At 43.0% G+C, this 14,912-nt stretch overlaps 1 protein-coding gene across 2 annotated transcripts in view; it reads left to right on the forward strand.

Annotated features, from left to right (window-relative positions):
• The first annotated feature begins 13,132 nt into the window (after positions 1-13,132).
• The window catches only part of efna5b (ephrin-A5b), a 95,557-nt gene continuing 93,777 nt past the window's right edge, over positions 13,133-14,912 (forward strand). For both annotated transcript variants that reach the window (XM_030105674.1, XM_030105675.1), the window contains exon 1: positions 13,133-13,906. In XM_030105674.1, coding sequence (XP_029961534.1) covers positions 13,782-13,906 — 125 coding nt within the window. In that variant the 5' untranslated portion in view covers positions 13,133-13,781. The remainder of the gene's footprint in view (positions 13,907-14,912) is intronic.

The raw sequence follows: 14,912 nt of genomic DNA on the forward strand, positions 1-14,912 counted from the left end.
TCTTATCCCCTTTATCAAGGGGATAAAGGGGATATTTAGCAAGTGCTGTCATGCCATGTTGGACCCTTGAAGAGAGCATACCCAAATGCAAACACACACACACGCACACAACACATGTCTATGGAGCAAATACTTGCGAACTGAGCAGTCACACAAGGATTGCAGAACCCTCAGAGCACCACGAGGAAAATCCACAGCTGATTCCAGTTAATACCAGAAAAACAACTTTTGACGTGGCGTGTCTGATGTGCCATTGTTTCACAGGCACAGAGAGCCTATCTGAAATATATCCAGTGTCAAGTCTGTAATGCAACAGGCGATAACTCTCTCTCAGGTTTGTCAGCCTGTGATCTGTCTACAGGTCTGGCCAGGAAATAAGGAGACCAGAGCCGGCAATATATAAAACAACGGGTAACCGATTGTAATAGATAGTAGTAATATTCTAGCTGGGGATTAATCCTTAACAATAATGAAAATCTATGTGTTTTAATAAAATTCATCATGGCAGCTGTAATTCTGTGAAAAAAGGGAGGTTAGAAAGCTTGTCTTGTGTAAGAAATTCTCCAAATTAAAGTGGAGGGCTAAAGTGTTTTCCCACCGTCATCAGAATAACAGTGTTTGTTGGTGCCTTCCAAAACACACACAAAACCATGAAAAATACGTTTCACATGAGTACTTTTCTGATTCAATGCTTAATGTTCGGCCAGCTAATGTCATTTTTCAGTGGGTGTGAGCAGAGCCTTGAACAACTGCAACAATCCCATTCAGGGTGAAGGTTCAAGCACAAGACAGCATGAAAAGTTCCACTAATACTGAAACAAGCTGCAAGCACTCAAAAAACCCTGGTTTTCACTGGTGGGAAAAGAGAGAGAAAGAGAGAGAGAGAAAAAAAAAAGCTTTGACATGACTGTGAAGTATCTAGTGGACTGAAAAAAATCCGGATATCTGTAAACACTAAAAACACATAACCAAAGAGAATTACTGCCCTGAAAGCTCAACACGGAGAGTTATAAAGACTTACTTGGAGGAAGATTTCACATCAAAATGGGTTAAGGCAAAGACAGTGGGTTAAGGAAAATGCGCTGAGACATACACTTTGTTATAATAGAAACCATCCCAGATTATCGCTGACTGGTTCTTCTATAACGCACATCCTCAAAGCTGTGGGTATGGCCACTGTAACATATCATAAAGGACTTTTTTCTCCCTTTTTTTCAATGCTTCCCTGGAAGCTCTATTTAGCTAACATTACTTTTTTATTTGTATGTCACAAATGGTATTTTCTGGGAAAATTTTGAGTTCTGCGGGCTTCCACTGAAAAGAAAATATTTAATTTATTATTTAAATTTCAGGTGTGAACAGCCATGTTAGTCTCACAAAGGCAAATAGCTACAGATACCTATGCTCAGAGCAAAAGACTTGGGTCAGCACTTCCCAAAATTTTGGATCTTGGATCTTGAATATTTGAATAGCTACAAGGTTTTTCTATAATAAATCAGACACTGAAGGCACAATGTTTTGCTACACTTCTTTCTTTGTTTTTTTCTTTATCTGACAAAATGTTATGAACCTGTTCGTGACTGACAAAAACTGCCACCTTACAAAACAAACTGGGGGAACAAAAATACATACATGCATGACTAAAACCGAAAACCGTCTTCCGAACATTCTTTTTATTAGTCCCTATCTCCCTATCTCACCTGACATCCATCACAGAGCAACACCAAGACAGGTCAACAACTCTTCACAGAGAAAAACCCTCACAGGAGCTCACAGAACATACATGTCCTTACTCTGTCATATACAGTGTGTCGTTGTAAATGACCAATTACTGCGCAGCGTCTGCTCCTGCCATGGATGTTAAAAAGTCATTGGTAATTTGCATAATTAATTGCCGTGTTTCCTGGAGTCCGTTGATCTCTCTCCCGCTCCCCTCCTTTTGTCTTGCTCTCCCGCTCCTCCCCCTCCCTCCACTTCACCGCAGGGCGAGGGGAGGCCCGCAGTCGTGCGCAAATCCATTGGCGAGCTGTCATTGCTGCTTGTGTTCCTGCCTCACCAATGGCAGGTGGTCCCATGTCCCGCCTGGGGCAAGGAAGTGAGAGAAAAGAGAGGAGAAGAAAGAAAAGAGAGGGATGTGCCACAGGTGAGAAAAAAGGACCCGATAGGTGGCAGATAGTGAGCAAATCAAGACACGCTTGTCTTTATTTATCTTAGAAAATGATTCATCCCTCTCCTTTCATCGCTACTTTTCTTTAAGATGTGAGCATGATTGACACGTGGGGGGGGGGGGTCTGCTTTGTTCTGCCGCTGCTCAGACATGACACATGCCACAGACGTGAGTGACGTGGGACGCTGTTACTCAACATATATTTTTGTGTAAAGCATGTTGCCTTTCTCCCTGGAGGCGAGCGTGATGGGGTACAAAAATGTGTGCTATTCCGTCTTGCATGAACTTGTAAACTGCCTGGGAGGAAATGTATCATCTGGACTGTGACAATGTTATGTTTCATGGGCTTTAAAATTATTGCTGTCGTCTTTGCCTTAATTCGCCAGAGACATGAGTAATACAAGTAATTTAATGAGCCTTTGTCTCAGTCCAAGACATTACCTTGTCATCTGGATTCTTTGATGGAAATGTTAAATATCCTCTGGCCCCTGACCTCAGCAAAACGTACCTGATGGACCCCAGATGTGTTTTTATGAAAGCACGTTTGCTTTCATATGCATGCAAAATTGTGCTGTGCAAGCCATGACGGCTAAAAAGGTGTACATTTCTTCTCTTTTTTGTGTTTTTTTTTTCAACCATTTTTGATGCAGCCTTTCCTTTGTTTCCTTTTTTTTCCGGCTCTGTACCCTTATGGTACCGCTGTCTACAGGCCTCACGCAAAGAAACACAAGGTAGCAATATCAACAGGCAGGCCTGTGTGTTATCAGTCACGCCGCTAAGCTTCTCTCACACTGGTCCACCCATGGAGATGGGAGTGTTTGATGAGGCAGAAGAGAAAGGTAAAGATTTCGAACAGAGAGGAGCAGTGCTGCATTATTACCCCTGTTTCCCCGGGGGTTGATAATTAGCAGGCACCACAACTATTGATAACTGCCTCCGGTGGTGCCAGCTGCAGCAACACTTGAATCAGTGCTTTTAACTATTGTTCAAGAAGTTGGGGGAGATAAAAGGGAAGCACGGTTTTGTCCCTGGATGTGTATTTACTTAGAAAAGACAGTTATTTTGGATCTAAAAACTTGGGGGGAAGACTAAAATTGTGGTGTTTGTTTCCAACTGAAACATATAGAATATATTTTCCACTCTGTAATTATAACATGTCTGATTTTTAATCACATTTGAATCAAACTTCTTTTTTTTTTCATTCTAGTGTTTGACTGAACAACAAATTAATTCAAAGCACATCATAAGAGACTGTTTATGATGCAAATGATTTGGTTGGAAAGTTGCTGATTGGCACAGTGGCCCCTCAGGCAACAACATCCATTTCAGAAGCGGGTAAAGGACTTCTCTCTATCTGATAGATCTCTCTCTCTCTCTCGCTCGCTCTCTCTCTCTCTCTATGCTAAAACATCTCAGTGGAGGCCTGCCTGGCCTCTCTGTCAGCAAATGTCACTGCTAATTATGACAGCCTCCTTGTTCCTTAACAAGTCGGCGTTGGTGTAGTTTGGTCTGTTTGACTGGGTCCTGCAGATGAATTGGGCTCCGGTGACCCCTGTGCTCCGAGGGGGTGCTCCATGAAGGTAATTGCTCCAATATCCTGAGCTGCCGGGATGTGTAGCGCTGACAAGCTGGCATTAGTCAAATACGGCGGTTCAGAGGCAAAGAGGGTGGTGGCCCCGTGTTCTCCTGGCCGGCAGGTGGAGGGAGTCTGGTGGGTGGAGGTGTAACACTGAGACTGTATCACACAGGGATGACCAGGCTTTGTGTCATGTTCTGAATAAATAAATAAATACATTTGCTACTCAAAAGCTCTGGGAATAATCTTGTTTATCTTGCCAACACTGTGCTCAAAATTAATACATTTCGAAATCAAAAATGTTTTCATATTTACTCAGTAATAAAACTTTTCAGCAACGTTTTAGCTGCTTTGGCTGCTCCCCGAACCAAAATTTGCTGCCACGAAGGCTTGAGTTCAACAAATGCGCATGTTCTTGTGGTGCTAACTGTAATAATTAAAATGTCACATTGCAATGATATAAAGCCCAGGCTGTGATTAAATCATAAGGCAGTCACATTATTATGTTTTTTTTCCCCATGTGTTTAGGCGGTGCTGATCCACTTTGAGCATTGCCATGTCTTGGACTGAAGTTTGATTGGTGCTTAATGCTGCATTTGGGAAAACTGGAGTGACCTCAGACGTCCCTGGATCATTTCATTTGACCGGAATCTGAATAAGAACATTGCAATTCTTAAGTCACTGCAAAGAAAGTTGTTGCCGTCGAAAAGCAGGTGTGATGAGCGTCACTCCCATCAAGAATCATAAGTCATAGCAAGAAGCGAGAAATCTGGGTGTGTTGACGCATTATATGAAATATGTGCCCTGCATTGAGCCCTTGACCCTGCATAGCATCAACACCCAAATGCTTTCTTTTTTTTTTTTTTTTTTTTTACCACTTTGTTTTATCAGATATAATCAGACTAAAACATTTTTTGTTCAGGGAAAACACCCTGAAGAGATCCACCCCATAATTTCCAGATGCTGTATTTTTTTCATGCCTGTGTCTGTGATTATGCACGTGAGGATGTGCTCGGCATTTAAACATTAAGCATGAACCTAAGTTTGAATGAGCGTGTGTGTGTGTGTGTATGAGGATGTTTCAACAGCTGCTCACATGTATAACTGACATGAAATCACATGCAACTTTACCTTGAGCAAGTATCTGTTTGTCATTCCTCTTTCTCTTCCATTATAAAAGATAATTTAAGCAAATGAGGAGTACACAGACTGTCTCGGGGACTGAGTGATATCTGGAGAGGGAGGATTACCGCGGCGTCGGGAGGATAGGAAATGCTCTTACATTTATATGAGAGAGGAATGTATGACTGACACAACGAGGCCACGATTCACTCATAAATACACATAAAACGTCTTTTTTTTTTTAAGCTTGATGTTTGCAATACAACCTCTGGAATGAAAACGCATTGTATCTGGATATTAATGGGATGAATCGGGAAACATTCCTGCATATGCAACGTGCATAACAAGCATTGAGAAATACCGCAGGGCGAAGTCTCTTTGTCAATAGCTTGTCAGCGATATTGTCCATATCAATTGTATTTCTCATTATCAGGTATTCCTGTTGGGAGAAAAATGATCTTAATTTGATCAGTGTCATAAGCCCTCTTGCAAGCTTGGATCTCAAGCTTATCCTTTTATGTGCGGAATTACAAATGGCCCGATTATAAAACTTTCCACAAAGGCAGTGAGAATTAGCAGGCTAAGCATACACTAATGCTATTGTACCCTCATCAATGATGTATAGCCGAGTTCTTCAGTGGTGGCCTTTTCCACAGAGCAACACCCGCCAGAGAATGACGGCGAAGAACAGACAGAAGCAGCGAAAGTACGGCTTGAAAAAAAAAAAGAATCAACCGGTATTAATAAGAGATTAATGCTCTTTGGCTTCAAATGACACTCTGTACTATTATTTTGCTCTTTTGCTTTGAACAAGTCTGGCTATTAGCTTTGTCCTGGGCCTATGAATCTACATTTCCTTTCGAGAGAAGAGTCATAAAGGGACAGTGGAACATCAATTTCTTCCTGGGACTTCAAAGTGAAACGTGAGGCCCCATAGAGCCAAACGACTGCTGTGTTGCGCACCGTCTCAGGGAATATCAAAGGCTTTTTTTTTTAACATTCGCCGCGGTAATGAAAGAGCAGAGGACGTACAAAAGAGGACTCAATAGTTGCCCACCCTCTCTCCTCCCAGCTTTTTTGGTCATGATTGTATGTAAGTATTACTCAGAATTGAGGATGGCCTCTCCAAATTGAGACTCTTATTGCAGAAACCAGCTGAAGCACCATTCACATTAGGGAAGGGACAATGTGCTCATAATATCTATATCAGCAGTGTCCTGTCTTAATTCACTTTTATTACATCCATTCATAATGCTCTCATAATGATGAGATGGATCCCAGCCAAGGGATTTTCACAGTGTCACCTTTATTATCACACACTGTGATTTGTCATTTGCTACTCTACAGGTTCCTGTAATGAGGATAAGTTAGACTTCTCTGAATTAAATCTAAGGATAAAAAACACTGTTGCCATGTATTCTTTATCATTAACCCTGTGTTTGCCCACTGGAAGCAATACGCTCAGAAATAACAAATGGGAAGATGGTCGAAAACGACCAGAGAGGGAAAAACCGGATGCACTCCTGGCTTATTGTGCCCTTAAAGCTTAATTAACACACACACACACGAATACCGGTGATACACTGTCTCTTGGTATAATTCAGAACACGGTACCCAGCTGGAACTGCTGTCGTTAGCATGTGGTGTGATAAAATATCGCACAGCATAATGCCTCAAACACATACATAAAGAAACAAACCACTTTGTTGATGGGGCCAAATAAACATTTATTCTACTGGGGCAGAGGGCGGTTTGAGGTTTCCTTGCGTGTATGGTGTGTGTGTGAGTGTGTGTTCAAACTTTGCTTTAACTGTGGGCAAAACAGTAGGGAGAAAAGTAGACAGCCTCGCTGTGAGGCTGCTGAAAAACTGGGAGTAGGTCAGACATAAAACAGCTGTTTTCACACCAGTGTTGGCTGATAATGTCCAGCGAAAGAATGAGGAATGCTCTTATAAATTCTTTATCAGCTGGTATGTTTCAAACCCCCAGAGAAGCAAGTCTGTGTGCACATTTTCATTCATCCGAGAAAGTAAAACTTCTTTTTGTAATATTTGCTCACGATAAGAAACAAGCCACAACGGCACAACGCCCTAAGATATACAGTATGTGACTGACTCAGATATTTGTCTCACTCTTACATGTGCATATACAGTATGTGTGTGTCCAGTCAGTGCACAAATGATTCCTGGTTTTTATACTCGCGAAGACTTGGGGGAGAAGAATGCTGCATGGAGGTGTAGTGTGGATGCATGTTTGCATGTTTTCCCTGTGAGTGTAGGGCTTTTCTCAGGGTATTCAGATTTCCTTCCACAGTCCATAAACAAAAACTTGAGGGTAATCTGTGACTCTAAATGGCTCCGGTCCTATGCGACACATAAGGCCCCATTATGCTTGACGATAAATAGGGAGATGGATTCAGATGAAGCCTTTTGCAATGCGGCACATTAAACTGCATCATTTTTGCTTTTTCGTTTCAGAAAAGTTTCATGCGCACACAGCAACATTTTCAAAATCAGTTGAAACACTGAAAACCATGTCATTTTCCTGGAGGGCCACAAGCGGATGCTGTTGGTTGACATTCGTATGGACAGACAGCGATGTTAGACCCTCGATTAGAAAACTACCAAGTCCCTGGAGAATATGGAGTGGGAGTGATGTCACTTTGGGGGCCACCATTGTTTATTGTCCATCTAGTTGCGCATGTGAGGAAGACTTTTTTATTATGGCCACAATGGAGTAGGAGCATTTTTGAAAAGTCCCATCTTGGGAATTGTTTTCAGAAAGTTACATTTTCAGTGGCTTTGACCACATTTCTGTATTGTAAACGGACACCAAAATGCAATGATAATTTTGTGTTTTCACTTGAATAAACTGTCGTGTAAAAGCGTCCTGAGTAGCAGCACTGATGTCTGCTGGGCAGTGGTGTGCCAAATAAAGGGAAAAAAAACATAAAGAAGCTTGAAGTGACTTATCTGTCCATAAATGTCATCAGTAAAGGTGAAAACATGGGTGCTTGAAGGAGGTGATGCATGAAAATGTTTGAAATGCTTTCCAGTTTACATGTCTTTATAAAGCATACTTGGGTCTTGAGTTAGATAAGATGTAGACAATAGATAGTAGTCATAACAGGTTGTCAGAAAAACAAAAAGCTTTAGTCATTCTCAGAAAATGTTAATGTCCCTTTTCTTCATACAGTAAATATAAGAGATAGTGCAGCTCGGTTAATGACTGACACATTCTGGCTTTGTCCGACCTGGTATAAGCCTTCTGGGCAAGAAATTAACTCCAACGAAAACCCAAATATGTGCATTTTTCAAACAAATTTCTTAACAGAGATAAAACACACAAGATATCCGTGACATGAAATGAACTTAAAGGTGCTGCTAGGCTTCTTTTGTTACGTCTGGACAGACCAAGGCCGGCCCTCTCCTCCTTTTCCAATCTCTGTGCCAAGTTAAGCTTACTGCTGGCTGTGGCTTCATATCTAATGATTGAATCCTCATCTAACTCTTGGCAAGGAGTGAATTTCACACAGTTTAGAAGCATTCGTTTACCCCGTGAAACTCACTCCTAATCTTTATCCGTGGATGACTTAAGAAATACAAATGAGAAGTTTTTCAAACAGACAGTGGTTGTTTGCAACTCGGATTCTGGTAACTACTTGTGTGTCTTCAGTGTTGGAGTATGTCACCACTGACTGAGGGTTTCCCAAATCTTATCCAAGTTGTGTCAATCGCCTGCATGTACTGTAAGTCAACATTAACCAAAAGAAAGGGTACATCAAAAAACACTTGTTTGATTCACGGTATCGACTGACACATAGCCTATATTTGGTCTCTTTGCTGTTTTGATTTGAGGTATTTTCCAAATCCTCATATAATCCTTTGAGCACTCGTAGAATTTTCTGTTTTTGTATGGCCATGTGCTCCCAGTAAGCAGAACCACACACTATTTTTTTTCCCCCTTTTTTGTCCTTGTTCCAGTTTCATGTTATTGTGCTCACATAAACACAGACAAGCCAGTGCCTCGGTAGATTCCTGCTTTCGCCCTGCGAATAGGGAGACCTTGGCCGTCCCCATTGAAAAGCTCAAACCTCATTGAGTAGGAAGCCCTTGTCCTTACGTTGCTCTGTCTACCACACTGATTGTGTACTAATGGCAACATCAGCCCCCATCTGGTGTCCATCATTTGGATTCCGAACGGGGGGGCTTGTCCCAGCAGATACATCCGATTAGTCCATCTCATCGATTTGTGCTGGCTCGTCATGACTTAGTCAACCCAAGGTGTCTCTTCTATGACATGCTGTCTCCTTGTGATTTAGTTTGCCAACACTCTAAGTGCATTAAGTGTGACAATAAAAATCTTTAATCTAATATGCATCCTAAAGAGGGAGGTGGTGGTGAATAGTGAGAGAGAGAGGGAGCAGGACAGATGAGGGAGGTAATGTTCTCAATGGGTTCGCATGTAATGAGAAAGGTTTGTCTCAGATTTATTGATAAAAAAGAATGCAGACCTTCAAGTTCTGAATGTTAAATTAGTAATTTTCAACTATCTATAATTTGAGGTGTAACATGTGTAATTAAAAGCCTTTGTCAGTCTTTCAACTGGTACCTTCTACGCATATTTAGCTCTTACGGGGGGCATATCATCCTCAGTTATAAAAGGGAGTTGTGATTTTTATCCGCTAAAATAAACATGAAATTGTATCTATCCAAGAGGTAAAATGGGTTTTTTTTCTCCTCATACATAACGACATCTAATCTTGGCTTGCAGTTTGCAGTGATAGCATGAATGGGGGTTACAGGGCACAACGTGTGCGCAGTGCTCTCAGTAATTCTAACTGACAAAGATCCTGTTGCCTGGGCTCGTGAGAGAGCATCGTATTTATGGATGTGTGCGCTGTATATCAATGAGATTTTGAGCTACACTGTCTGAATAGATCATTACGCAGATCTCCAGTACACTGCTTGATCTACTGTATCCCAGTGCTACTTCATATCTCTGTAAACAGACATAACATTAGTGAAATGGCAGGTCTTCTAATGCGTAGTACTGTGATGTGAAGATTTCTATAAAAGATTCCTTATGAATGATAGAAATTTTTCATATACAAACAACATGATTGTGAATCCAAACATCTGATTAACAGACGGTTCAAGAGTTTGCTCAAGGGATGCTTTGCCCAAGCTATTTATTGTTATGCCTGACCTGCTAGGTTGACACTAAACATGCACAACTTCATTTTCACCTCATTTTAATAGACCTTTATTACGATCCACACACTAAACTTCTTGGCAGTGTGAAAGAACTAACATAAACAAACATGGATCACCTGTACATTCAGGTTAGTCAACCTTCACGTCTCACCCTGCTGAGTTATAATGCTGAAGCAAAAAAAAAAAAAGAACTTGGGTTTTATGCTAGACACTTGTTCGTTTTGGCCAGAATGACTTCCATATGTCAAAGAGAAGCTCTTCATTAAACCTGTCCAAAAGGCATTACTGGGAGCATGACCAACACTGAATTGGACAATAAAACTTCCAAGTTAAACCATGTTTTTAAAGGAGAATGCCAGGAACATTGTGTATGAATAAAATGTGATCACACAAAATTTATGGGAAAGAATCAGGAAGATTTTCCTCCCTTCAAAAAATATATCGCTAGATCAGTAAGGGTCTGTGATGGTATTGTTCTCCTCAGTAATCAATGAAACTGAAAAAAGAAATAAAGCCCAGATTTCAAAAAATAGAGTTCAAGCGATCTTTGCACCACTGTGGACGGAAAAGGGGGGGGGAAAGGTCTGCATGAGAAGTAATCAAGGCGGCTGGCTATGACGGTGACAGCGGGTTAAGAAGGGAACAGGGAGGGAACGCTCTGTTTCTATGCCAGAGATAATGAAAGCAGCTGGAGGTAGACACTGTGCGCACTAGTCAGTCAGACACGCTTGTTATCAAATGTTTTTTTTAAATATGTGTGTGTGTGTGAGAGAGAGAGAGAGAGAGCGAGAGACCGGACACAGCGGGAGAGGAATGCAGTCACGGCTGTAAAGTGGGTGTGAAAACAGCCATGTTCACTGACCTCCAGGCTGACCTCCGCACCCCTCCTCCCCTGGTAGCTGATAGTGTCCTCTCTCCACAGGTTTGTGTGTGTGTGTGTGTGTGTGTGTGTGTGTGTGTGTGTGTGTGTGTGTGTGTGTGTGTTTCTTGGAAAAAATGCTTGAGAAAAAACTGAGCGTACGATAACATTTGCCCAGAAATGTGTGCTGATGTGTGTTTGCAGCATGTGTGTGTGAATGTGTGCTGATAGCTGTGAGTGGTCCTCCGAGTTTACACTAGTCCAAGACAACAGGTCAAGAGGATTATCTTAAAATATTAGCTGCCCCCTCACCCTTCCCTCCCTCCTTCTGTCTTCCCTCTCATTTTTTCCCCTCTTTCCTCGTGCTTTCTTGAAGGCGCAGCACCTGTTGCCCTCACACAGTAGGCGTTGAAGCAGTCTGGTGTTAACTGCTCTAATTGACTTTAAGGTAAAAATTTTTAGTCAGATTTATTTTATATTTATAATAAAATGATTGCTACATCACTTACTGACAACTGGCAGGCATGAAAAAGAAAGAAAGAAGAGATAAAGACATGAAGCCACTAATGGAGAGCCTAAAGATTTCACTTACCGCTTCAGAAAAATTGATTCTTCTTATTTAGGCTGGTATTTCAACTAATGTGTAATGTTTTTCTAATCTATTTCTACTTAAATAATATATTTTTGGAAAGCGTTCCATTTTTCTAAACGTGAGAAATATCACATTATATTCAACTCAAAACTTCAAGATCTAATTTTAATACATTGCACTTGACATTTCAAAACAGTGGGCTCTTGTCAATTTTTTTTGCAAAATAAATAAAGAAACAATATACTAGTTTTACGCACAAAATTCTACATGTATTGCTTATTCTTATTTCCCAAATGATTTTTTTAACATGTTCCTTATTTTTTAAAGTTTCATAAATCCCCCCCCCCCCGTGACAGTCAGATGAAACCCACGACGGACGCGGGGGCAACTGGCGGACTCGAACTTGAATTTGTCCCCGGCTGAGTCAGCCAGTCGCCACTGCGGGGCGTCTGGGCGCTGGAGCCGCGCCTCGAACCCTTCAGTCCGCTCCCCGCAACAGGCGCGCAGGCAGCCTCTCCACCGGGCGCGCGCGGCCATCGGCTCCCAGCATTACGCACACGGAGCCTGCGACGCACCGGCGCTCTGCGCCTCTCGGTCTTCCTCAGCCGGTGGAGAGGCGCGAATTCACTGGAGATAAAACCATTCTGACTGATATTTTACACATTGGCATTAAGAAAAAAGACAGAACGAAAGGAGGACCGATTCTCAACAAATGACTTAATTAGTCACTATCAAATAAATGATATTGAAACTGACTTTTGTTTGTTTTCCATAATGAAATTTTATGTTTGATTTCCATCTTCACAGAGACTCCCTTTAGTTATTAAGAAAAAAAGTTGAATTAATTTGAGAGAGTGTAACTGTAGTCCGCGCTCTTCTTTGGTGCGCTGCGTCCATTTGCATGTAATTAAATAGGAGAGAGCGCACTTATCTGTGGGATCTGACAGTGCAGTGTCTGAAAGCCGTCCCTGTCCTGGGCACCTCTCTCCCCTGTCCCCATTCACTTCTACCTTTCGGTAATTGAATTAGCTTGGTTTTTAGTTGGGGGAGGGGCTTGGCTTTGTTCGAGCGACGCCCATTCAAATAATTTCAAACCAATGGGACTATGCCCCGCTCCACCGTAACCAAACCCACTCTCACAGTCGGCGTCTGGAGCTGCCTGCCTGTGCCCTCACCTTCCTGCATGTCCCGGCGCTTCAAATCCAAACACGAGCGAGAGGAAGAGTGCACAGCACGCGCATGGGAGAGCGCCGTCTTTTTTTCACCTTTGCGCGTTGCACGATGCCTTATATATGAGGAGGACACTTTGGGATACGGACATAAACAAGCGTCTCCGCGGAGAGAAGCGCATGAGAAAACACAACGCTGCCTGTCCTCTCCGACACCGAGAAGGACTCCTCCCCGGCTCGGCTGTGACACCCCCGGTAAACCGCCGAGAGAAGGATAACTGTCTCTTTTACGCTGGGGAACGAAAGACCTGCTCCGAAGCTGCAATTCACGTGCCAGTGCCCGACTGACTGTATGGCTTTAAAAAGTTGCCTGGAAAACATGCACATCTGACGTGCGTCTCACAGCGTCATTGGACACACTGAGCCCCCCTCTCTCCTTTTTTTTTTCTTCTCTCTCTCTCTCCATCACATCTTGGGTTGACTAATCCTCTGCGCTTTCGGTTTGGAGTAAGAATAAGTGTTCATCAGTTATCGTTCGCCCTGGCACTGGTGACATCCAGCAGCTCCCTGCAGAAGGGGAACACCGGCACATCACTGAAGACCCTGCCTGTTGTGCTGCGCATTGGTGGCCGTGCGCTGCTGCTGCTGCTTGTGCATTACAAAGGAGAGAGAGATTTTGTCAACCCACCACGGATTTGTCAGAGCTGACATTCTGCACGAAATAAAAGCTCATGATTCATCCGGACTCTCGCCCTCCGGCCCGGGAGAAAACACAGTGACGCGCTGGTTTTGTAACTTCTCATTTTCCGTCAACCTGAACAAGTGTCATCTCAGTCGTCCCCCATGAACGGTCACAGACCCGCTCTCCTCAGCACGTTATTTTTCATACGTTGTGCGCATTAGTTTTTGTATAGCATCCACTTAAAAAAAAAAAAAAAAGAAAAAGAAAAGAAAAGGAAAAAGCTGAAGCAGAAACACATGTGAATGAGACTCCGTCACCTGTCCCGGTGGAAGCGCCCGCACAACCCGACTGACTGACCGACACCGAAGAGGAATACGTGCCGAAGTTTCGCTGTAGTGATGCTGCAAGTGGAAATGGTCCTCTTCGTCTGCCTGGTGCTGCTGATGTGTGTATTTAGTCAGGAGCCCAGCTCGAAAGTGGTGGCAGACCGATACGCCGTCTTCTGGAACCGGACCAACACCAAGTAAGTGGCCCTCCTCGCTCTGGGTGCGGGTGCGGGTACGGTCCCCGTCCCCCCGCGGGTCGGCGGAGACGCGGACCTCAGGCTCCGCAGGCTCTGCTGGACCCACGTCGCTGTCTTTATTCTCCGCAGTGAGGGCATAATGCCAGTAGATGTAGGTACAGGCTAGAGGTAAGGGGGGGTAGAAAGGACCGTAAAGGAGGCATTTTTTCAATACGTGGCCGCTCCTGTAGATTAAAAAAAGTGTGCGTAATAATAAGGCCTTGAGATTCGCCTCTACGGTCCGCTGTTGCGTCGCGTTACCCGCTTGCCTGTATTGTCTAAATCTGGACTCTCACCTTTACTTTGGAAATGTTGCAGTGGTCGGTGCATGGGCAGAGCTATAAAATGGCCATAAAACCTGGGACATTATCTCGTGCTGTGCCCGTGTCCGGTGGAACTCCAGCTGGGCACTTTACGCGACCCCGGTGGATCCATTAACATAAGTAACGAACTGGCTCAGCGGGCTAAACTTATAAGAGGCCCGCAAAGACATAAATCTACAAACTTTCAAAATGTCATCATTTATTGTCTTCCTTTAGAATTCCTGTTTTCACTTGCTTCTGGAAAACTTCACCAGTGTGCGGAAAGGCCAGATCTCTGAAACGTGGATAGATTATCTTTGTTACACCAACACTTCTAGAAACTTCTGGTACTAAATGTAGCCAGTGAGAGCATAATGCATTCCTCAACACTGAAGAGTCGCTTGTCACAGTCCAGTACAGTTGCAATCATGTAATTTAGGCATACATTCAACCTCAGCACATTCAAAAGTGCCTAAAAGAGGGCTCCCTGCCTATTACAGTGCCTCCATGGCTGAAGAGTGGCATAAAGTGACAAACTCATTCTGAACCAACAAAATTAATAAGGGAAGAAGCCTAGTGCTATATTGTGGATATTTTTTGCTTGAGCTTCACAGTGTTTCTTTTTTCAATATGTCAGGATTGGTCTTTCGGCTATTAAACCATAA

The sequence above is a fragment of the Salarias fasciatus genome, chromosome 12 (assembly GCF_902148845.1).
Source record: "Salarias fasciatus chromosome 12, fSalaFa1.1, whole genome shotgun sequence".
Lineage (NCBI taxonomy): Eukaryota > Metazoa > Chordata > Actinopteri > Blenniiformes > Blenniidae > Salarias > Salarias fasciatus.